This window comes from Macrobrachium nipponense, chromosome 11 (assembly GCF_015104395.2).
Source record: "Macrobrachium nipponense isolate FS-2020 chromosome 11, ASM1510439v2, whole genome shotgun sequence".
NCBI lineage: Eukaryota > Metazoa > Arthropoda > Malacostraca > Decapoda > Palaemonidae > Macrobrachium > Macrobrachium nipponense.
The window spans coordinates 97,790,208-97,814,716 of NC_061087.1; the positions used below are offsets into that span (position 1 = coordinate 97,790,208).

General features: G+C 34.0%; 2 protein-coding genes across 5 annotated transcripts in view; one reads left to right on the forward strand and one right to left on the reverse strand.

Annotated features, from left to right (window-relative positions):
- Positions 1-24,509, forward strand: part of LOC135207744 (prostaglandin E2 receptor EP3 subtype-like) — a 661,187-nt gene that overhangs the window by 576,654 nt on the left and 60,024 nt on the right. The gene's annotated exons all lie outside the window — the stretch shown is intronic.
- LOC135209851 (uncharacterized) lies at positions 14,333-18,792 on the reverse strand. 2 transcript variants are annotated; one of them, XM_064242688.1, is made up of 4 exons: positions 18,701-18,782; positions 17,739-17,936; positions 15,198-15,252; positions 14,333-14,659 (listed from the first exon to the last, which is right to left on the reverse strand). In XM_064242688.1, the coding sequence occupies exons 2-4, from the start codon at positions 17,884-17,886 to the stop codon at positions 14,494-14,496; spliced, it is 369 nt and encodes a 122-aa protein (XP_064098758.1). In that variant the 5' UTR covers positions 17,887-17,936; positions 18,701-18,782; the 3' UTR covers positions 14,333-14,493. The 2 variants fall into 2 exon arrangements, with proteins under 2 accessions (XP_064098758.1, XP_064098709.1); XM_064242639.1 differs by having other exon boundaries at positions 17,739-18,792.

Sequence of the window (24,509 nt, forward strand, 5' to 3'; positions counted from 1 at the left end):
TTTTACTGTGTTATGTATTTTAAAGTATTGTAATGTTTTTAGATATACTTAATCAGTACAGTTCTTAATGTTTCTTTTTTTGTATCATTTTATAGATAAGTGACCCTGATGATGGGAAAAACAATGTATTCCCGAAAGCTCGGCTGTGCCCTTGTTTAATTTTAAAGAAATAATAATGTCTGGAATATTACCACGTCTTCTGGCTATCTGTTCCTGCTTTTAATATATATATATATATATATATATATATATATATATATATATATAATATATATATATATGTGTGTGTGTGTGTGTGTGTCTGTGTGTGGGCGTGCGTGTGTATTATATATTTACAAATATGTAAATAATATATGTATTTATATAATATGAGAGAGAGAGAGAGAGAGAGAGAATAAGTTATACTCCGTAAGTCTACTATAGGATTCCGTAATTCCACGCATTGGAATTCTTCCTGTCTGATTCCTCCCCCTCCCTATTTTACGTCTTGTTGTCGATTCAGCCTCTCTCTCTCTCTCTCTCTCTCTCCTCTCTCTCTTCTCTCTCTCTCTCTCTCTCTCTCTCTCTCTCTCTCTCGCAGTCCATTGGTAGGTTATGGCTCTAGATTTCCCTCTTAAAAGAAAAATATTTATTGTTAATTATCCGAAAGGATAATGATCTATTGAAATTAGGCAGCTGAGGGACAGGAATAGAGAAATTCCAAAACTAAGAGAAGGCGAAGGAATCTATAATTGTGTAATTTCTCATTTTGAGATGTTCCTTGATGAAGGCGCAAGCAAGCATTATAATTAATATTAAACTTCAATATATTTACGTGACTTCAAAAATGATTTTTTTAACTCCTTAATTAAGGTCATCACTCACTGATATTGCTTTACCACTATGAATTAATTAAGAGCCAGTTGTATTTCTGATTAGTATTTCTGATTGCATGCAAATTACGGAAGCATATATATAGCTTCCTTGTGTATTAGAATTTTGTTTATTCGTGAATTATTTACATATGTTTTTTTATAATCGCACAAATTTACGCATGCATTCGTACCATCGTGCACAGAACGAATCCTTGCGAAAATAACGTAATGTATGATTTTTAAACACTGTTAAAAAAATGCAATACTTATTCGTGCAAAGGGTAAAGTTAGTTCGTGGTTTTGTTATTAACTTACATTTTTTTTTAAAAATGGTTGGCAAATACGCATACTCAGTCTTTGTGTAGTCTATGACTTTGGCACTTGTTTAAAAATGCAATGTATCTGATTTGGTGTACTTTGCAGAATTTTTTGGGAATGTAATATTAATAGTTAACTAATGTTTGCTTTTATCCATGCATTTATACTATATATATATATATATATATATATAATATATATATATATATATATATATATATTACGTATATATATATATATATACGTGTATATATATATATATATATATATATATATATATATATATATATATTAAATTCCCTTAAAACACTATATTTTGGTGGACTAACTTCCACCCTTATCAAGTATTAAGTACTTTCATACTTGAGACGTATCCTGTTTCAACAGAAGACTTTATTACATAATATATATATATATATATATATATATATATATATATTATATATATAGTGTTTGTGTGGTTTTAGCTTTGAAATTAATCGACAGACAGAAATTCACGAAGTAATCATTAGAAAATTACCCAGATAAGGGTTCAGACTGTCAGTGACCTTTAACGTCGTTCATGTTGACCCTATGTTGCTTCCAGCATTCCAGTGACCTTGAATGACACCGGGTTTGCCTTTGGGCTTCGGCCTTTCAATTATACAGGTGTCCATAAAATCCCAGTACTATTACAAGTATGAATTGTTCAGAATGGTATTGGGACCTTATGGACGCCCTGTACATCTCTATCATTCGTGATGACCTATGTTTACTCTGTTTCTCATTGGCATTGAGTGTTCCTTGTCTTGATCTTATGTAGCGAAGTGACCCAACCTCACAATTAATACTTGTGTATCATGCGCCAAATTCGATCTTGGAATTAGTGTGTTTAAGGTTGAAATTTCCATTTGTATTGTCGATATTAGTTAATACAACCTTCTTGGGTTCGGCGTAGTTTTGATAACTGCAAATAAGGAAACTGTTGTCAACATCGTATGCCATTGTCATTATAATAAAATTATGATTGCTATAAAGTAGCCTGCACCCATAGTCGAGAGAGAGAGAGAGAGAGAGAGTGAGAGAGAGGAGAGAGAGACGAACGCAAAGAGAGAGAGAGAGAGAGAGAGAGAGAGAGAGAGAGAGAGAGAGAGAGAGAGAGAGAGAGAAAGTCCTTTTGCACTCAAAGCTGAGAAGCAAAAGTAGAAAGTCAGTCACTCAATCCTGTTTCTTTCGTTGGACTCATCATAACCGATTCCAGCACCTCCTCATCATACTTGTGAGGTCTGTTGGAGAAATGAACCAAGAAAGACAGGAATGGAAGGAACTCCCCGATTTTTTTTTTTTTTTTTTTTTTTTTTCGCCAGAAGGATGATACGGAAGCTTAATGACAGGAACAAACGGAGGGAGATAAGGGTAGGACCATACTCGGAGAACGCTGCAGATTATATGTCCTGATATGGTTTTTCACCCCCCCACCCCCCCCCCCCCTCAACCCCGCCGCCGCCGGAGACGCATGGGACGCTCTCCCAGAAGTGACACCTCTTGGCATTGTGTTTGGGCACAAGTGGCATTATCCTCATGTGCCATTGTACATTAGCGGGATGAAGTGTTGTCGTCCCAAATGAAGAAGAGGAAGTATATATTGTCCCGGTGAGGGAATTTGACAGAGAGAAAGGAAGGACGGGATTGACCTTTCGACCTACGTGGGAATATTATTCATAGGGCAGGCTCTCTCTCTCTCTCTCTCTCTCTCTCTCTCTCTCTCTCTCTCTCTCTGTATGCTTCTTTGTCTAGTTTTTAGGAACACGGAAGAGAAGTCAGGCACACGTTTTTATTTTTTTTGTAATGGGATAAACTTTTGAGTTGTTTTAACCTTTAGAAATGATGATTTATATCATTGGCTGCAGAGCCAAACACATACACGAGCGCACGCAAATAGTGGCATTGGTTTTTTCTAAAACCCAGGATGATTCGGGTTTTTTTATGAATTCTTCTCGCTCCTCTCTTCTCTCTCCTCTTCTCGTCTCTCTCTCTCTCTCTCTCTCTCTCCCGTAATTTTTTCGTAAATACGGAAGAAAAATGAAAAATGGATAAAGATATGTTTACGGAAAACGAAAATTTAAGGGGTGTAAGTGCTGTTTGTAAAAAAATGGAAATTATTTGTTAATAATTTTCGTCCTTGGGGATGATAACAGGATTATTAAGTAATATAAAGTCTTGCACAACCGTGAGAGAAATATGATTGGGGTGAGAGAGAGAGAGAGAGAGAGAGAGAGAGAGAGAGAGAGATAGAGAAGAGCAGAGCAGAGCAGAGTGGAGCTATAGATAGATGGAAAATTCAGTAAATTTAAAAAGGCACATGCACAAAAGGATTGAGAGAGAGAGAGAGAGAGAGAGAGAGAGAGAGAGAGAGAGAGAGAGAGAGAGAGAGAGACGATGAGATACCCTGTAAAGGAATTACAGACAGATTGAGACAAGACGGGAGTTTTTCCATTAGTTTGTTGTGTTATTTTCACTTCCATTTTCCCTAAACCGTACGAAAGACCTCGAATTTCTAGAACATCGCCATCTTTTATTCTAAGACAAAGGAAAAAGTCTCGTCTTATGTATACAGGTATCTCGAATAGCGAAAAGAATAAGTGTTTATTTTGATATATTTCTTATTTTTGTCTTTTCACTCTTGGTTGATTCAGTATTTTTCATATAGAGCGGTAAAATGATTCTGTCCTCGTTGTTGGAAATATCCAATAATTGCCTCCGCTCTCATTTCAACCTGAAGACCCTTCGGCTTCGTTTCTTTCTTTCAACTGATTTTTTAAAAATTTTCTCGGAGAGGTATGTTGTTGCAATGCATCACTCCCTAATGAACTCCCAGTCAAAATGTCGTCACAGGAAACGAGATTAAAATTGCCATTGCATTCTGTTTTTGCTTGCGAGCGCTAAGGTCTTTAGTCCAGGGTGATGTCACACCCAGGCGCGGAATGAAAATGAAAGTTTTTACTTTCATCGCACTTTCTCTTCGTGATATGAGGAGGTACAGAAGGTTGTTGACTGTCAAGTTCTGTCAATGGAAAGAATGTTTTATTTTTTTATTTTTTTATAGTGTTTTTCTTACCTCCTTTCCCTCTACCCGTCGGCAAATTCCAGAGATGTATATTATAGTAGATTCACATCAGCTGTGCATTTGATGTCTAGGCCAGTCCCTTACTACGCCCCTGATTGGCTGTTGATAAGCCAGTCGCAGAGGTGGAAACTCTCAGTTTCTCTCCAGAGTTCACATTGGCAGGATGTATGTTCCACCTCTCCTGAAAGACGGATCCCTCGAAAGACGGAACTCTCGAGAGAAACTGAGTTTCCAGCCATGTGATTGGCTTATCAACAGCCAATCAGGAGCGTCGTAAGAGACTGGCCTAGACATCACATGATCACGGGTATTGTGAATCTACTATAGTATTGCACTAGGCCCTGTTTTATTTTTTTTATTACTATTTATTTTTTTATTTTTTTTTAGGTTAGGTTAAGTTAGACTAGGTTTGTCCAGTGAATAATCCCTGGTAATTTGGGTGTGGGAAACAATAAGATTGTTTTCAAGAAGGTTCTGTGGTTAGTTTTTAAGATAGGGCGTCCTGCTTTTTTCAGGTTAGGTGCCGGTACCCGGTTACAGTTTGGGAATACGCTACCCGTATATGTCTGTGTACGTGCGCGCGTGCACGCCCGTGATTGTATCGAGCGTACACTGTTGTTCCAAAAATCAGCGACGATAACCCCACAATACTATACATCTCTTCAAACTGGTGATAGAAGTTCACTCTCGACGTGAATTGTAAGACACGTAAAGCCGTTGGTCCCGTTGCTGGATAACCACTGGTTTCATGCAACGTAAAAACACCATACAAACAAACAAACAAACAAACACAAAATCATTACAAACAAACAAACAAACACAAAATCATTACGTCAATGAACCATCAAATGCCACAGCAAACTTTTAATAATATAAAATTGTTCTCAACCAAAATAAAAGCGGCAAAAAGTTCAAATTCACTATATCCTTTTTCGTGCAAATGCGCTAAAGCTAATTGGGATGTACTACCGTCATCAATATCACGAAAAATACGGAAAAATGGTGATTTTTTTTAGAAAACAGAAGCATATATGTTAAAGGATGGTACATGAAAGTTTAACATACATATCCCGGTCAATCATTACTAAGATATGCATTTGCTCTTAACCTTAAAAAAATATAAAAAAACTGACCTATGAAGAGCCTTGAAGGACATAAAAGAAGCTCAAAAAACTATAAAATATATAAGTACTGAAACAATAAATAAATAAATAGATAAATAAATAAATGATTTAATAATTAGGCAATCATTGATTATCACTAAGTGCTAAAAATAAAAGTATTGAAACAATAAATAAATAAATACATAAATAAGCCATCATGATATATAGATATATATAGTTAATAATATATATATATATATATATATATATATTATACATATTATATATATATATATATATATATATATATATATATATATATATATGGATGTGTTATGGTGATTCCTGATCTACAAAGTAACTTTAATTAAAGTCTGGAAAAAAAAAATTTCGAGTTTATATGATTTTTTTTTTCTTCACAGTAACCCGGTATTTTTGTAATTATTTTGAATCTGGAAAAACGTTATCTTTCGTCAGATTTCAAATTATATATATAGAAAAAACCATTAATTTTCATAAGCTTTTTTTCCTATTTAATTTATTAATTTAATTGAATTTATTTATTTATTTATTTTATTTATCTATTTATTTATTTATTTATTTTTTGCCTTCAAGGAAATTCAAGTTTAACCACATTTTTTCCTTTCTCTGATAATTAGGAGGCAAATTCACACCCTTACCAGTCCTTGCATGTTTATGTATGTATGTATGTATGTATGTATGTATGTATGTATGATAGAGTACTCATCAGTGGGAATCGAATCCTCCTGGTGACGAACATCTTATCAGTGACAATTCCCCTTCGTTATTATTTCCGAGGTAGAGTGAAATGGATATTTAACGACTTTTGTAGCTTAATGATTTTGTATAAAAAAAATGCCACTGCGATGGGATAAAAATTCATATACACACGTGTATGTATGTAGTGATGTGTATATATATATATATATATAGATATATATATATATATATATATATATATATATATATATATATATACACACACACACACACGCACAAATTACAAGCATTAGGCTACAAATGTTGTCTAATATCCAATTTGCTCCGCCTCGGAAATAATATATTTATGTATATGTAAACCGAAGGAGAATTTTATAGTTAAAAGGTTCGTCGTATCATGGGCTCGATCCACCGAACGCGAGAACCCACGAGGTTCAGTGACGCCTTAGCCTATCCGGCTATCAAGAGAGGTATAAGTTAATACAGATCCCCGTCGAACGCAGGTCTTTGTAATTAAGGTCGGTATAAACCCACCCCGACTAAGTGCGTTTGAAGCGCGTAGCCATTTTATGAATAAATTATTTTTTATCACATCACCGTGCTTGTATATAAATCACGGTGATGTGATAAGAATCCATTCATATAATTATATTATATATATATATAATATATTATATATATATATATATATATATATTATATTTATATTGTATATTATGTATATGTATATAGTATATAAAATGTAGAAAAAATCTACTCAATTATAATTCCTATATTCGTAAATATTGGGCTTGAAAAATGAATATCTCCTATTTTACTTTTGAGTTTATAAAGAAAAATAATGCACAAATTATTTTATTTTTATTTTTTATATCCTTTGAATTGAAAAAAGTTGGCAAGCACGTGACCAGTTTATTTGCAATTTATGCCCCTGCATTTTCTTATTTGATGAATAGTAAAGGTGAATGTACTCTAGCTCTGTGCAATGTTGTTAATTAGGTATTTTTCTATACTTTATGAAATGGAAAATAAACTTTTATTTTACTTTCTCTTTTATGATAATGATTACTGACACGAGTCGGCTGCTGTACCTACTACGGAAATTTAACCTCATTTATAAGCGGAATGAAATGTATAATTGTATATTGGAATATCTACCTGTATCTCTTGTTGTTTTATTTGAAAAAGATTGTTAGAAGTTTTTTTTATTTAATGAACCTTATTACGTCTACTGATGCAAGTAAAATGTTGGCATACCACTTAGATATAATATGCAAAACTGTCTTCACATGTATATAGAAAATATATTGGAAAACGCATTTATTAAGTAGTAATGCACCTAGGAATATGTATTTTATTTCATGAAAAGAAAACAGATTAGATTTCTCCTTGTTCGTGGACTAGTCTCTTGATGTAGAAATCGGGAAAGGTCAAAAACTGCCCAATGAGTGCGTGCTAGGCCTTGCAAAAAAATGATTAATAAATAGGTAATAAAAAATAAATAAACAAATTAAATAAAAAAGTGGTTATTTCTTTTTAAGGCATGACGAAAACAAAGGATCCATGGACTTCTCTTTTTAAGTGATGGCCAGCCCTCCTCGTGAAGAAAGGTGACATCAATACAAAGGAAAAATCCTTAGAAAAAAAAAAAAAAAACAAGGAGAGATGGAAATCTTGGGGGACATCCGAGAGATTGCTTCGACTTTCACTCTCGACATACGATGCTGTGACAGAGGCCAGTGCTAACCTCTCCTCATGGCCGGTTTTATAAGAATGAGAGGAGTTCTTCTTACTGCGTTTGCTTGGAATGGTGGAGAGAGAGAGAGAGAGAGGAGAGAGAGAGAGAGAGAGAGAGAGAGAGAGAGAGAGAGACCTTCGTGCAACGACATTAAACGATTGTTTGTAAACAAAATTATTCATGCGTGAAGGGAGGTCAATGTCGTGAATAAATTCTTCCGAATGAATGGGATGGTCCATGCACATACATACGCACACACACGCGCGCGCGCACGCGAGAAAGCGCTTGGATTTCTGCTTATCATTTTCCTGTGGGTATTCAGCTTATATATATATTGTTTATTATTTATATTATTAATACAATATATATATATGTTTAAATTTATATATAGTATATATAATATAATAATATATATATTTTATATGTATATTATATACATTTTACATATTTATATATTATTATATAATATATAATATTATTATATTATAATATATTTATATATGACATTTTGAAAAAGGAACTAAGCGAGTTTGAATAATCTTCTATATTTTGGCCAGGACACTTTGACCCTCGACTCGGTGGGAAATGGCAGGCAATGATGATATAAGAGCCACGAAATGTTTAGACAGAACTGAGTTAGGGCATTCCGCACCGGGTTTTCTCTCTCTCTCTCTCTCTCTCTCTCTCTCTATCGTCTCTCTCTCTCTCTCTCTCTCTCAAAAGTTTCGTCATGAAAAGTTAAGATTAAGCAGATCTTCGAGCATACACGCCCGATGTTCTTCGATGAATTTCATGGAAACACTTATAAATTTGTCATATAGGTTTTCCAGGGAGCTAGTTTTATAGCGCTTATTCTTTTGTTTGGAGTCGAAGTTTGACTCAAGGAGATGTTAAGGGAAACACTTTTTCGTCATTTAATCGGTTGCATTTGGTCATTTCCGGTTCATTATTTAATGAGATATTAAAGGATCAATGTTTTCGTCATATAATCGGTTGCATTGAGTCATCTCTGGTTCATTCGTTGATGGTTAATTGGGTGTCAGTTGATTTATTTAATGACTCATTAAGGATTCAATGTTTGCCTCATTTGATCTGTTGCAAATGATCGCCTTATGATGACTCGTTCATCGATTGTTATGTGGTCGTCATTTGATTCATTTAATGAAAGATTGCGTTGTCATAGTTTGACTTATTTTGATGGAAAGTTAAGTGATTTTATCTTTTGACAGTTTGTCTTGAAAGTAGAATGGTCAGCGCTTGAATCACCTATCGAATATTAAAGGGGCAAAAATTTAAAGTATGTGGAATAAGTGGACTTGTATTTCAAGAAGGATAAGATAACAATGGCTCTGCTGTGTTTCATAGTAGTAGTTCGAGTTAGCCAGCCTTGTGCTGGCACGGGCTCATGGTTTTAAGCAACTCTTAATAACCACTGGTTCCATGCAACGTAAAAACACCATACAAACAAACAAACAAACAAGCAACTCGTAAAAATCTGTTTCATTTATTGAGTGGAATTTTAATTGGCCGTAGTTTAACTCACTGGCTAACATGATAAGGAAATATTTTTCAAATATATTATTGGTATACAAAAGATTTTACTTGAATATAGATGGTCCTATGTGTTATCCATTCATCGGAAAAATCAGGAGGTCATCATCGATTCACACAGATTGAAAAGTCAAAAGGTCAATGGAATACCTGGAAATCGTCTTTAACCCATACGATGGTTTATAGGTCACCTTTTGTTCCAAGGGAATATTGAAGTGTCACTTAGTAACCATTTTAATAAAATATGAAGAGAACCTTTTTGAATAGTGGGAATATGCCTGCCGTCCTTTTTCTCATTATAATAATAAAAAAATGGTTTAAAATTTTCCCGTTTTTATTCCGGTTTGATATAGCAAAACCAGTTTAATTTTGAATTTGAATACTAGAGCTGTCGTATTCACTGGAATATATCCATGTTTATGTTTACTTGCTCTGTATTTGCGAAATATAATTCTATTTTCATGAAATTACAGGAATGATACTGTCGTCAGTCAAGTAAAACTTTTCTGTAGGATTCATCATGAAAGTATTGCATTTTTCACAACGTGCTGTGTAAAGTGTAGTCATTCTGGAAATAATTCACGTTGGAAGTTATTGATGATGAAATCTTACATCACTATTTCACTCTTATTTGATTATTACTTCTGCTGGTGGGATGTGAGTATTTCCTAATAATAATAATAATAATAATAATAATAATAATAATAATAATAATAATAATAATAATAATAATAAATTTTATTTCAGCTAGTGGCCATGTACTTAGAATATACAAAATATAGACAGTAACATACACAATCTAGATACATGAGATAACATGATAAAAGAAATGATAAATCGGCAATATCCGCACAGTTGCTGAAGAAGTATAAAAGATAGTATTCATAAAAATAGTATTAACAACAGTAATAATATTGAGAATAGTAGTTAAAAAACGTTAAAATGATAACAATTAGTAAATAGATTGCATATAATTAAGTTCCAGCTAGGGACCTTAGGTTGTTACAGTAGTCAGGTCCAGCAGGCTGTGGTCTATGATTTTCCCGTCAGTAAAAATGAATGTATATGTTAGGTGATATCCTCTGCTAATGCGGTGTTTGCACCCTGTTGAAGGGGGTTTTATGTAATATATTTTTGTCCATTCCTGACTTTGCAATAAATGATAAGACAAAAGACTGACGATTAAAAACGTAATTCCGAACACTTAAATTAATGCTCATGGTTGCTAGATTACATCTTTTTCAATACATACGTAATATATTGAGAGACTGAAGTCTGTTGAAAAAAAATTATTGTTCTTCCGTGGAGCCAAATAGTAAATAAAGTACCTGGTAGATGACCAGCTGTAGTTGATAGTAACTGAAGTGGAAAATAGGAAAGTGCTAGTAGACTTCTACAATAAATGTTAAAAAGTAGATACTATATATATATGTGTGTGTGTGTATGTATTTATAAATGCATACATATTTTACAATTACAGTCAAATCATGGTTGTTTGCTTACAGTTTGCATATAATATGTGTATACTTATGCATGAAAATAGGTCACATGCTTTCATTAGACTTCAGCAGTGTTGGACTAATAAGTGAAATTTTTTGGAGGTATAATTAAATCTGTTGTCAATTCAACTCCTATTACCTCTTCCTTTGCTGGGTGCTAACAGCTCATTAATTTCGCTTAAATGGCAGGTGGGCTGTTATGGAATGAGTTTAAAGGATAAAAAAAAAAATCCGACATACGGTATTTTTTTTCAAGCGAGAGCTTTGATGGACTTGAAAAATCAGAGTAAGTGGGGCAGTTGATTTATTAATGGATAATCTAGTGTCCCTGACACGAAGGCCAGATTTTTTTTTTTTTTTTTTTTTTTTTTTGGGTGTTGGAGGAGAGGTGTTTACCATACATGTTCGATCAGTGGTTATGCAGTGTATAATTGCCACATTTCATGCTGTTTTCGATACAAAGAGTTGAAAATGTGTTCTTTTGTGACTATATATATATATATATATATATATATATAGTGTGTGTGTGTGTGTGCGTGTGTGTGTGTGTGTATCATGTGTTTATGTGCAATTATAGCAATTATATTGTATGTACATTATAAATGTGTATATACTTATGCATACATATATATATATATATATATATATATATATATATATATATATATATATATGTATGTATGTATGTATGTATGTATGTATGTATGTATATGTATTATTTTATGCAAATTTTACCCATCTACATTGTGTATGTCTTTGCTGTGAGAAAATGCTTCTATAGAATTGATATGTTAACTGGGCTAGGTTTTTAATTTTTCTGTTCGTTATCAACTGTATAAGAATAACAGCAGTGTTATAACAGAAGTTAGTTGATGTTATGACACCAGGTATTGATTGTTTTCAAGCTGATAACTCCACGGTTGTATACTGAATTATTAATCGACTAAACTCACATTCTTTACTATTGACATTTGATGTTATGGACGAGAAAATAAAAGGCAAACAGGGAAGTAAGTAAAAGTATTTTCTGTACATAGTTAACCTTGACTTGTACTCAAACGAATTGAAAATAAGACAAGTCTTTGATATGAAAGACTCTCTCTCTCTCTCTCTCTCTCTCTCTCTCTCTCTCTCTCTCTCTCTCTCTCTCTCTCTCTCTCTCTCTCTTTCGTATTACGATGATCATAATCATTGTGGTTTGGGAGAAGATACTTCAGAGTCGTATGATGTAAATTATGGGTTACACCGTTACAGGTAAAAGAAAGTGCGAATACTCTAAGGAAATACTTAGCCACGTTTCATTGTCATCGTCGTCTGCTCGTGCTGACGTCTAAGACGTTAACGTAATAATTGTTGGTTGATTCACTGAGTTAAAAACTTAAATTCGGATTTCATTCATCTTTATTAAGAGAAATTCTGCAAGATAAGAACCTTATTAATGAGGGATGTCCGGTTTTCCGCCCTAGTGAAGGAGGTTAGAATGAAGAATTGGAAAAGCTTTTTTTTGTCCTACCCTAAATTTATCATAAAATGGCGTTTGTGCTAGTGTCATATTTCGTTTTTGTATTTTGTTTACATTTAATTAGTTGATTTTATCATTGCCATTGGTTTTGACAGGTTATGTAGGGAAAGCAATTACTAAATGAAAAAGCTCTCCTTCTCTCTCTCTCTCTCTCTCTCTCTCTCTCTTCTCTCTCTCTCTCTCTCTTCTCTCTCTCCTCTCTATATATATATATATATATATATATATATATATATATATATATATAGTCATATATATCAAGGAAGGACAACTCCGTAAAAGGATATTAGTCAATTTCGAAAGCATACTCTCTCTCTCTCTCTCTCTCTCTCTCTCTCTCTCTCTCTCTCTCTCTCTCTCTCTCTCTCTCGTCCTTTGGGAATTTTGTTCAAATTCATTCATTGATTTTTTATTGGTTGTATTTTTTATTCAAATGAAGACTGTATTTTTCTTAAAACTCGTAAACGAAGGATATAATGTACATCCTATTAAGAATGTATATTTATTTTTCCATTTAGATTTTTAAAAATTAATTTAGGAACTTGGTAACATTTTGAAATGACACAAACTCTTTTCAAGGGACCTTTTATTAATTTGTACAAGTTTGCGTACTATCACTCAAACCTCCCCATCTTTGGAAGTTACATCAAGGCCTATCCGCTCTAGGTCTGATAGGCTTCAGTATGAATGGATATACAGTGGGTTTATGTATATAAAATCAGCGACTTCATAGACGAATGCACTTAACATATTCATTTTTTTCTCACACGTGCAATTTGTGTTCGTGGAAACTTGATTTCTCAGTACGTATCATTTTCAATTCTTCTGTTAACTGATTATTGCAAAACGTTGAAATACACAATTTTTTTTTTTACCTTTGAGTATCCGTAATATTTACATATATATACATATCTATGTATGCACATATATGTGTGTGTGTGTATATATAATATATATATATATATAATATATATATATATATTATATACTATTGGTATCTATATATACATAAGTAATAAGCACATATATGTGTGTGTATATATATATATATTATATATATATATATATATATATATTTGTATATATATATACATATATGTATGCACATATATATGTATATATATAGAATATATGTGTATGATTGTTACGCACGAGTATATGTATGTATATGTGATTTGTAATTGTGGTTGGGTATGTAATTGACTAGATGCTGAGTACAATTGTAAAGGAAATTCAACACGGACACATAATTAGAACCCAGTGATACAAATTGGTTTTACTTAAGCAAAATTCTTGGGTATCATCATCAACCTGATACCTCTTTTCAGACATATTAAAATACAACAATTTTTCCTTCTCCATATGTCCTGCAGAGGTTGTACTTCCTGCTTTTCTCTTCCTTTATATCCTACAAAGGGTGTAAATCTTCCCATTTATCTTCCTTCCTTTATATCCTACAAAGGGTGTAAATCCTCCTTATCTCTTCCTTTATATCCTGCAGAGGGTGTACATCCTCCTCCTTCTTTCCTTTATATCCTACATCCTACAGAGGGTGTAAATCCTCTTCTCTCTCCCTTTATACTCTGCCGGGGGTGTAAATCCTCGCCTTCTCTTCCTTTATACTCTGCAGAGGGTGTACATCTCTTTATACTCTGCGTGGGTACAAATCCTCTTTCTCTCCCTTTATACTCTGCAGAGGGTGTACATCGTCTTTCTCTTTTTATACTCTGCAGAGGGTGTACATCCTTCTCTCTCCCTTTATACTCTGCGAGGTAACATCTCTCTCTGCTGTAGAACTCGCAGGTGTACATCCTCTTCTCTCTCTTTTTATATACTCTGCAGAGGGTGTCATCCTCTTCTCTCCCTTTTATACTGCGAGGGTGTCATCTCCCTTTCTCTCTTTTTATACTCTGCAGAGGGTGTACATCCTCTTCTCTCTCCCTTTATACTCTGCAGAGGGTGTACATCCTCTTTCTCTCTTTTTATACTCTGCAGAGGGTGTACATCCTCTTCTCTCTCCCTTTATACTCTGCAGAGGGTGTACATCCTCTTTCTCTCTTTTTATACTCTGCAGAGGGTGTACAGCCTCTGTCCATTAACACAGGAATTAAAGAAGAAATCTGGAGTATAGAGACAGGCGAAGTTTTCCTTTCTGCCTCCGTCAGGTTGTCCCGGCCACCAGTGGTGCCCCATATCCATGGGCTGTTGGGGCATCACCCAGTTCCATCTGCAAAAGGGGAAATTCTTTCAGTTGACGCACCACTGCTCTTAGGTCGGGCGTTGTCACCCTGTAGAGTTATGGCCTGTGTCGTACCTCGCCTGTCTGATTAGTTATTTATATAAGTATCTTTGTTTTATGTTTGTCTTTCTTCAATTGTTCATTTAATGTTCAGATGTTATTCACATTTTACCCTTTGCCTCAACATAACTTTTTTTAAATTAAGAAGGATAGTTTTGTGGTCTTTTGGTTCCTTTTATTATTAGTTTTTTTTTCTATGGGTTTGTTCCATATAAATAGGGTTCATCTACTGAATAATAATAATAAAATAATAATAATAATAATAATAATAATAATAATAATAATAATAATAATAATAATAATAATAAGTTGACCTCGCCCACATGTAATGTACGTCACTTAGTTAAGTGACATATATCAATTTGCACGAGGAAGGATAGAGAGAGAGAGAGAGAGAGAGAGAGAGAGAGAGAGAGAGAGAGAGAGAGAGAGAGAGAGAGAGAGAGAGAGACGTCCGTGTACTTACTGTCCTTCAACGTCAGCATCGTTGCCTCCTATGTGGAAACCTTCGTCCCTCCAATCTGATGAAAGAAGATCAATAATTGCCCTTTAAAGGATCGGAAAATGTCATTTAAACATCGAAAAAAAGAAGTCTTTTAGGGGATCGAAACTTGTCATTTAGGATTGCAAAATGTCATTTAAAGGCTCGAAAAATGGTATTTAAAGGACCGATAATTGTCATTTAAAGATTAAAAAAAATGTCTTTTGGAGGGTCGAGAATTGTCATTTAGGATTGAAAAATGTCATTTGATGGATCAAAAAAAGTCTTTTAGAGGGTCGAAAATTGTCACTTAAAGGATTGAAAAATGTCATTTAAGGGATTGAGAAAATGTCTTTTAAAGGATCAAACATTTTCATTTAATGATCGAAAAAATGTTTTTTAGAAGGTCAAAAATTGTCTTTTAAAGGATTTACAAATATCATTTCAAGGATCGAAAAATTGTCTTTTTAAGGATCGGAAAATGTCATTTATAGATTGGGAAAAAAAAGTCTTAGAGGGTCGAAAATTGTCACTTAAAGGATTGAAAAATGTCATTTAAAGGATCAAAAATGGCTTTTAAAGGATTGAGAATTGTCATTTAAAGGATTGAAAAATTGTCATTTACAGATCGAAAATGTCTTTTAAAGGATCAAAAATTTTCATGTAAAGATTGAAAAATTGTCATTTAAAGGAATGAAAAATGTTATTTAAAGGATTGCAAAATGGCATTTAAAGGATCGAAAAAGATAGGAAATTGTCACTTAACGGATTGAAAACAGTCATTTAAAGGATCGACAATTGTCATTTAAAGATAAAAAAAAAAATTTTAGCAGATAGAAAATTGTCATCCATAAATCGTAAAAATGTCATTTAAAGGATCGAAAATGTTATTTAAAGGATTGAAAAATATTAATTAAAGGATTGAAAAAGTGTCATTTAAAGGATCAAAAATGTCATTTAAAGAATTGTAAAATGTCATTTTACGGGTCTAAAAATGTCATTTAAAGGATAAAAAAAAGTTGTTTAAAGGATCGGAAAACGTCACGTAAAGGATCGGAAAATATCACTTGAAGGATCGAAAAATATCATTTAAAGGATCGGAAAATGTCATTTAAAGGATCGAAAAATATCACTTAAAGGATCGAAAAATTTCATTTAAAGGATCAGAAAATGTCATTTAAATGATTGGAAAACTTTTAATTATGTTAGGATAGACCAGGGGAAATTAAAAGCATGACATCTTCCTGTGACTTTTCAATCTTTCCACATGTCCTTTTCCCAGTTGCTTTATTATAGGACTTTGCCACTCCTAGTCATGGAAAAGGGCATGTTTTTGCTTACTCGGGGAGTAAGCCTACAAACTACTTCATTGTTGTTGCTCTTGTTGGCAAGGTAGGAAAGGTCTATGGAAGAGCCTAAAAAGGTCTGAATAAGGTGTTTTGCATTACAGATACAGGAATTTTAGGATAAAATATTTATTATTTATTCATTAGAATAAAAATGTAAGAAGTAAATGACGGGCATGTTAAACAATACAGAAAATATATTTCTAATAAAATTTAGCTCATTTATTTTAATTTTCGTTGGTGAAACAAGGCTCTGTTTGACCATAGATTTTACCACGTTTCAAATATTGCACGCATCCCGAGTAAGCTGGAGGTCGGATCAGCCTTGTTTATCTTCTGTTTTTTTTTTATTTACTCTAAATGGATTGAATTACCGTGCTTAGCGAATGGCTTATAATGTACTGGCTACAGGTTATTACCCTTGTCCACTGGATTGAAAGGTGGTTTTGTTCACCCATGTCTGTTTCTATGCCTTTTTGGTCCTTGTTTGTGCAGAAGATATTTGAAAAAGTTATTCATTTGTTTATCCTAGTCTGTTTTGTTTGTCTTTTTGTATCTCTGTTTAGAAGAATTTTTTTAAACTAGTCTGTTTTGTTTGTCTTTTTGTATCTCTGTTTAGAAGATTTTTTTTAAACTAGTCTGTTTTGTTTGTCTTTTTGTATCTCTGTTTAGAAGGTTTTTTTAAACTAGTCTGTTTTGTTTCTTTTTGTATCTGTTTAGAAGATTTTGTTTTAAACTAGTCTGTTTTGTTTGTCTTTTTGTGTCTCTTTTTGTTTAAAAGATATTTTTTTTTAAATGTTACTGAGGGATTTACACATTTTATAGGTGGGGTATGTGTCAAGGGAGATTTGAGTAGGTTTTTAGGTGAATCTAGAATTCTAACAGTTTTTTCCAATTAGTACCCTTCTAATTGTAATAACTGTGTACACTCTACTCATCCAGACCTTGAGTGAATAAAGACTTTTTTTTCACACCTCAATGCAAGGTATCTGGAACCTGCAAACCAACTGGTTCCATACCTCAAAATTAGAAAGAACGCCCCTTTTGCGCTAGCACTTGTTTTATTCGCAATCTTCCCCAGAAAACTTAAGTCTCTCTTCGGTTTACTCAAGGCCTCCTGTTACCAAAAAAAAAAAAAAAAAAAAAAAAAAAAAAATTAAAGAATTCTTTCGAGATTTACCCCTGTGTGAGACGATGTAATCGATGATTTGGAAGTGGAGGTCGCCGTCATCCAGGAAGGCCAAGTCAGCTGATTGGTCTCTGCAGAAGCTCCTGGCTTCGTACCACTCCCGTTTCTTGTCCATTGCGAACAGGAAGCAAGATTCCATACCCGAGGTGGAGTCGACGAAGCCCACGAAATCCCCCGTGCATATAGAAGCTGAAATGGTATAGCATGGTATCAGCAGATGCCCTTTCTAAAAAGGGCGGGTGGGTATCTTGGTCCAAGGATTATCTCATATGCATCTTGGCTTACCATTCCTGTCCAGATGATGTTCGTTTTGTAAGGATTCCCGCGGGGCATAAAAGGGGCATTTTATTTTTTATGTTATCAATTATCATTCACTGGCTTTTTCAGTCGGGCACTTGATGGATTTGATTGGTAGAGTATCTTTCTCTTTTACAAAGGAATAGTTAATTTTTTTCAATTTTACAATTAAGGGGATAAAATGGTTATAAATTTTCAGCGTTTTTGTTGTTGTTATTTGGCCAAAATTGATTGAAATCATTGTTAACATGATTAGTATATACTATTTTATTTTACATTGGTCCGTTATATTTGGGATTGGCGCCCTGATCCCAAAATAAAAGTTGTCGCAACTAAGGGCATATGTCCTTACATGTTTCCACATTCACCTGTTACTCATATTTACATAGATATTATTACCAACCCATGTGAAATAATTCACAATAAATGAGTGAAGACCTTTTAATTTAGTCTGTTAAACAAAGCACTTTGGTAAAACTATTTCTTTGTGAATTTTAGAAAAAAGATAAAATCAATATATGGAATGTCATGAAATTTATTAGATCTAGCCTAAAGTGGATTATAGTTTTTTTTATGACGTACTTACAAATATGATGAAATTCCTTGCAAGGTATCGACTGTTACGAAATAGAAACATTTTTTGGGGGAAAACTTACCCTCGGCTGACCCAAGTAGCGCTGGAAAGAAGAAATATAGGAAGTTAGATTTTGTTTACGATCCTTGGGCCTTCCAGAACCCCGATTTCTTGGCCTGCAAACACACAGCACACACGTACATTATTATATATAGATATATATATATATATATATATATATATATATATATATATATATATATATATCGAGCTGCAAATGTCCTTTAATATCTAATTTGCTCTACCTCGGAATTAATATATTTTCATATATGTTTAACCAAGGGAGAATTTTTTAGTCTATAAGAGATTTGTCGGCTCACGGGCGCGAACCATCGACACCTACAAATCCAGGACGCACAGTGAAGCCTTAGACCACACCGACACCGCAAGAGGCTATAAGTTTATGCCGCCTCTCACCTACAAATACCTGTCGCTCTCAGGTATTCATTGTTTTGGAGGCTGCATCAACCCACCTCGACCTTGGTAACGTTGTAGTGCTTTTGTCCGCACGTAGCCATTATATGAGTCATATCACATTACCGTGATTCATATACATACATCGAGCTACAAATGTCCTTTAATATCTAATTCGCTCTACCTCGGAATTAATATGAAATATATTAATTCAGAGGTAGAGCGAATTAGATATTAAAGGACAGTTGTAGCTCGATGTATGTATATGAATCACGGAAATGTGATATGACTCATATAATATATATAATATATATATATATATATATATATATATATATATATATATATGTGTGTAATATATATATATATATATATAATATATATATATATACATGCATACATATTTATATATCATATATATATATATATATATATATATATATATATATGTATGTATATATATAGTATATATATATAATAGATATATATATATATATATATATATATATATATATATATATATGATCATTGTATGTCACTAAATAGCGCGTGACAATATATTTGGCCAAGGCCACAGGAAAAATTAAAGAAAGAGACTGAGAGCTTTCGTGTTATTTCAACACATTTTCGAGGTATCTCAAAAAATGTGTTGAAATAACACGAAAGCGCTCGGTACTCTTTCTTTTATTTTTCCTGTGGCTTGGTAAATATATACCATATATATATATATGCATGTTTGTATATGTATATATATATATATATATATATATATATATATATATATCATATATAAAAAATGTTTTTCTATTTTTTGGACAGTCAGCATAAGAGAAATACCGCACGTTAAGTACGTGTAGTTATAGAATAGTAACTTTAATCTGACAGTAAATAAGTATTGACACTTTTGAAGGGCAGAAGAACAACATTGATGCCGGGTATCTCAGGCAGTAACCAGGTGGAGAAACAGTTGATTGAATGGTAATAATAATGAGTGAATTCACTGAGGAACAAATGGGTAAAAAGACTCCTGGATGAGTGCAGGAGAATATTTTGGTTGATAGAGATGACATCGAGGAATCACGATGAATTAACGGGAATTATAAATAAAGTTGCAATACCTGCTTCCTGAATCGTGTCCTGTTTAGAATTCGGGAGACTGGTCGTGACTGAGCGTAAAGTTTCGTGCAACATCCAATGCAACGACAGAAACGTGGTTGACTGTTTCTGATGTTGAACAGCAAGGACAGTAGTACTAGAGATTATTAAAACCCGGAAATTTAAACTGCTATAACCATGTCTTGTTTTGTGTCCAAGGATTTCTAGATCGATTTATTTTTAGTATATTTTTTTTATTTCTCGTATTTGATGGATATTTTTTTATTTCTCTTATTCGATGGGAAATTTAGATAATGATATCGAGACGGAAGTAAGAAGACAATGTTAGATATAATGACGAAGCAATAGTTTAGAAGTGGAGAGAGAGAGAGAGAGAGAGAGAGAGAGAGAGAGACTAAATTTAGTAAAAATCAAGTTCTGTGCAATTGTGCTGAAACTAGTTGATTCTGAAGTGCTCGATCTTCGCAGGATGACTAGTATAACCGCTTTGTCTAAACACATTGATAACATACAGTGTGTAAATGTTTGTTGCCAAACAGACGTCAGGTTTCGGGTGTGAGGACATATTGTATAATCAACGTATTTTTAAAATCTCCGAATGAAATTTACGATAAAGTAAATAAAGTGAATGTCAAACGCAGATGAAATCCTACCTGTGATGAGTAAGAAAATCATTACATTCCACATCCTGGCTAATGTTAAGCTGGTTGATCGGAAGCAGCTGAATTACTGAGCATTTTCCGATGACAACTTGAGTATTTAAAGCCTTCGTACGTAGGGGCTGCCACTTGGTTCATCTCAGTATTTTTTTCGGGAAAAAGAACAGCTGAATTATGGGAGAAGCGAGATAAGGCTGATTGATAGATTGAACTGAAGGGCGTCGTCACATCGGAAAAAAAGGTTAGTGACCTGGATTTGAAAGTTTCTGTTTTGTGTCGTGGAACTTAAGAGATGGTAATGGCCACCCGTAAAAAAATAAAAAACTAAATAAAAAAAATGAGCAGAAGTTTCTTCGGAGCAATCGAGTTTTCTGTACTGCGTATAATGCTGTATGAAACTTTCAGCCACGCCCCACTAAACTCTTAACCGCGGCCCATAAAACTCAGCCACGGATCGGTGGTGGCAAAAAAAAAAAAAAAAAAAAAAAAAAAAAAAAAAAAAAAAAAAAAAAAAAAAAAAAAAAAAAAAAAAAAAAAAAAAAACGAGGAGGTTGAAAATGACCAGAAGTTTCTTTGGAGGAATCAAGTTTTCTGTACAGCGTATAATGCTGTATGAAACTTTCAACCACGGCCCATGAAACTCTTTGACCGCGGCCCATAAAACTCAGCCACGGACTGGTGATGTCCTCAGCCACGACCCGGTGGTTGCCTGTGTTGTTGGCGCATATAGAGATGCCAGACGCACGATCATGGCTAAAGTTAACCTTAATTAAAATAAAACTTACTGAGGCTAGAGGGTTGCAATTTGGTAAGTTTGATGATTGGAGGGTGGATTTTCAACATACTAATTTGCAGCCTCCTAGCTTCAGTAGATTTTAAGATCCGAGGGTGGACAGAAAAAGTGCGGGCGGACATACAAAGCCATCTCCATAGTGTTCTTTTACAAAAAAACTAAAATACAACTGTTTATATGCTCGAATTGAGAATATATTGTCATTGTATGATAGTTTCCCATGCGATAGAAAGTAAAATAATTGCTCGTGATCTTTTAAGGAGGTGAATTCCCCCGGTAATCGAAATTACAATAATTGGTTTTAGGTATTTAAAGGATGAAACTTTCTCGTGGGGTCAAAATTAAGGTAATTGCTCGTGGTATTTTCAACGCCTCTGGCCTTTTGCATCAGTCACCGTTAGTTCGATTCTCGGGCATTCCATTGAGGGGTGAGAGATGTGTATTTCTGTTGATAGAGGTTCACTCTCGACGTGGTTCGGAAGTCACGCAAAGCCGTTAGTCCCGTTGCTGAATAACCACTGGTTCATGTGACGTAAAAACACCATACAAACAAAGAAACAAACATAAGTCACCGTTGGACAAACTGCTGCTCGTAAGTCTTCTTTGCAAGGGAAGATGTTTGTTCAGTGTCTACGCCTCTTAAGGGACCTCCCCTCGAGAGAGATTTCGTAGTTGGGTACGTGTCAGCGAGCTGAAGATTTGTCCCATGGCCCCGGCAAAGGTCAAAGAGCATAACGGCAATGTTCGACCAAGAGCTGACCTCTGTGTTGAGTTTGGGGAACGCAGTCAAGTCGGAATGATATCATTTACTCGTGGCATTTTTGGAATCGAAAATTATTGCTTTTGATATTTATAAGGCGATAGTTACTTACACGATCGAAAAGATGTTGGTTATTCCTGGTCTTTAGAAGATGGTGGTTGCTTACTATACGTGAAGGAGTGCTTTTAAGTATTTAAGACTAACTTGTTGCTCTTGAGAACAGTGGCATGTACAGGAAGGTGGTTGCTCTTCGGATCAGAGAGGAAATAGTTGCCAGTTGTATGTAAAGGCAGTTGGATTTTCATTTAATCAAAACGACGAAGGTCGATGGTTGCAGTTCGAGGTAAGGTTATAATCGAATCAAAGTATACTCTTCTTTGGATAAAGACCATAAAGTGGTTGTCTCTTATATTTAAAAAGCTGGTGGTGGACAATCTTGAGATCCAAACGAAGAGGCTACTGGTGGTGCTTAAAAGAAGATGGCTGCTCGAGAAGTCGAGAAGTGACAAATTGCCTGTGGTCTTCCAAGGGTCATGATTTGCCCAAGGATCTTAAAGATATTTAATATTGGTCTTTAAAAAATGGTGTTTTGACATTAGAAAGATGATGGCTTTCTTGAGGCTCAAAAAGCACATAGTTTTCCAAAATATGCCTTGATTGAATTATCTATACATATGGATTTTTATTCACTTGGTGGGGGGAGGGTGGGAGACGGATGGATGAAGACCGGTTTGTAACTGTTGCAGTAAGCGATCATGCAATCAGTTGGTATAAACATTGTTATGTATTTCTTCTCTCCTGGAAGAATATTACAGTACTTCAGGAAAGAAGAAGGGATTTAAAAAATAATGTAATGGGGGAATATCATTTGGAAAGATGATGAAATGTATATATATATATATACGATATATATATATATATATATATATATATATATATATATGTGTGTGTGTGTGTGTGTGTGTGTGTGTGTGTGTGTGTGTGTGTGCGTGCGCTCATGGACGCATGCATGCTTGGGCTGTGCACTTCTATGGAGATTGAGCGCCCAATTATTTTTATTATTTTTTATTTTATTTGATGGATTCCCAGCCAATTTAAACATTTAACCGCTGTTCAGCTCATTTTGTCGAAAATTGTAAAATTGACCAACAATCATTTTCTGTGTATGGGAGTTTCCGATAAAATTCTAATTGTAGTTTTACCTCGTTCTATATTAATTTGTGCACGTTGTAATAATAATAATAATAATAATAATAATAATAATATATAAATTATAATAATATTATATTATTATTATTATTATTTATTATTATTATTATTATTATTATTATTATTATTATTAATTATTATTATTATTTTTTTTTTTTTTTTTTTTTTTTTTTTTTTTTTTTTTTTGCTCTATCACAGTCCTCCTATTCGACTGGGTAGTATTTATTGTGTGGGGTTCCGGGTTGCATCCTGCCCCCTTAGGAGTCCATCACTTTTCTTACTATGTGCGTCGTTTCTAGGATCACATTCTTCAGCATGAGTCCTGGAGCTACTTCAGCCTCTACTTTTTCTAGATTCCTTTTCAGGGATCTTGGGATCGTGCCTAGTGTTCCTATGATTATGGGTACAATTTCCACTGGCATATCCCATATCCTTCTTATTTCTATTTCCAGATCTTGATACTTATCCATTTTTTCCCTCTCTTTCTCTTCAACTCTGGTGTCCCATGGTATTGCGACATCAATGAGTGATGCTTTCTTCTTTATTTTGTCAATCAACGTCACGTCTGGTCTATTTGCACGTATCACCCTATCTGTTCTGATACCATAGTCCCAGAGGATCTTTGCCTGATCGTTTTCTATCACTCCTTCAGGTTGGTGCTCGTACCACTTATTACTGCAAGGTCACTGATGTTTCTTGCACAGGCTCCAGTGGAGGGCTTTTGCCACTGAATCATGCCTCTATTTGTACTGGTTCTGTGCAAGTGCCGGACATTCGCTTGCTATGTGATTTATGGTTTCATTTTTCGTATTGCACTTCCTACATATGGGAGAGATGTTATTTCCGTGTATCGTTCTTTGAACATATCTGGTTCTTAGGG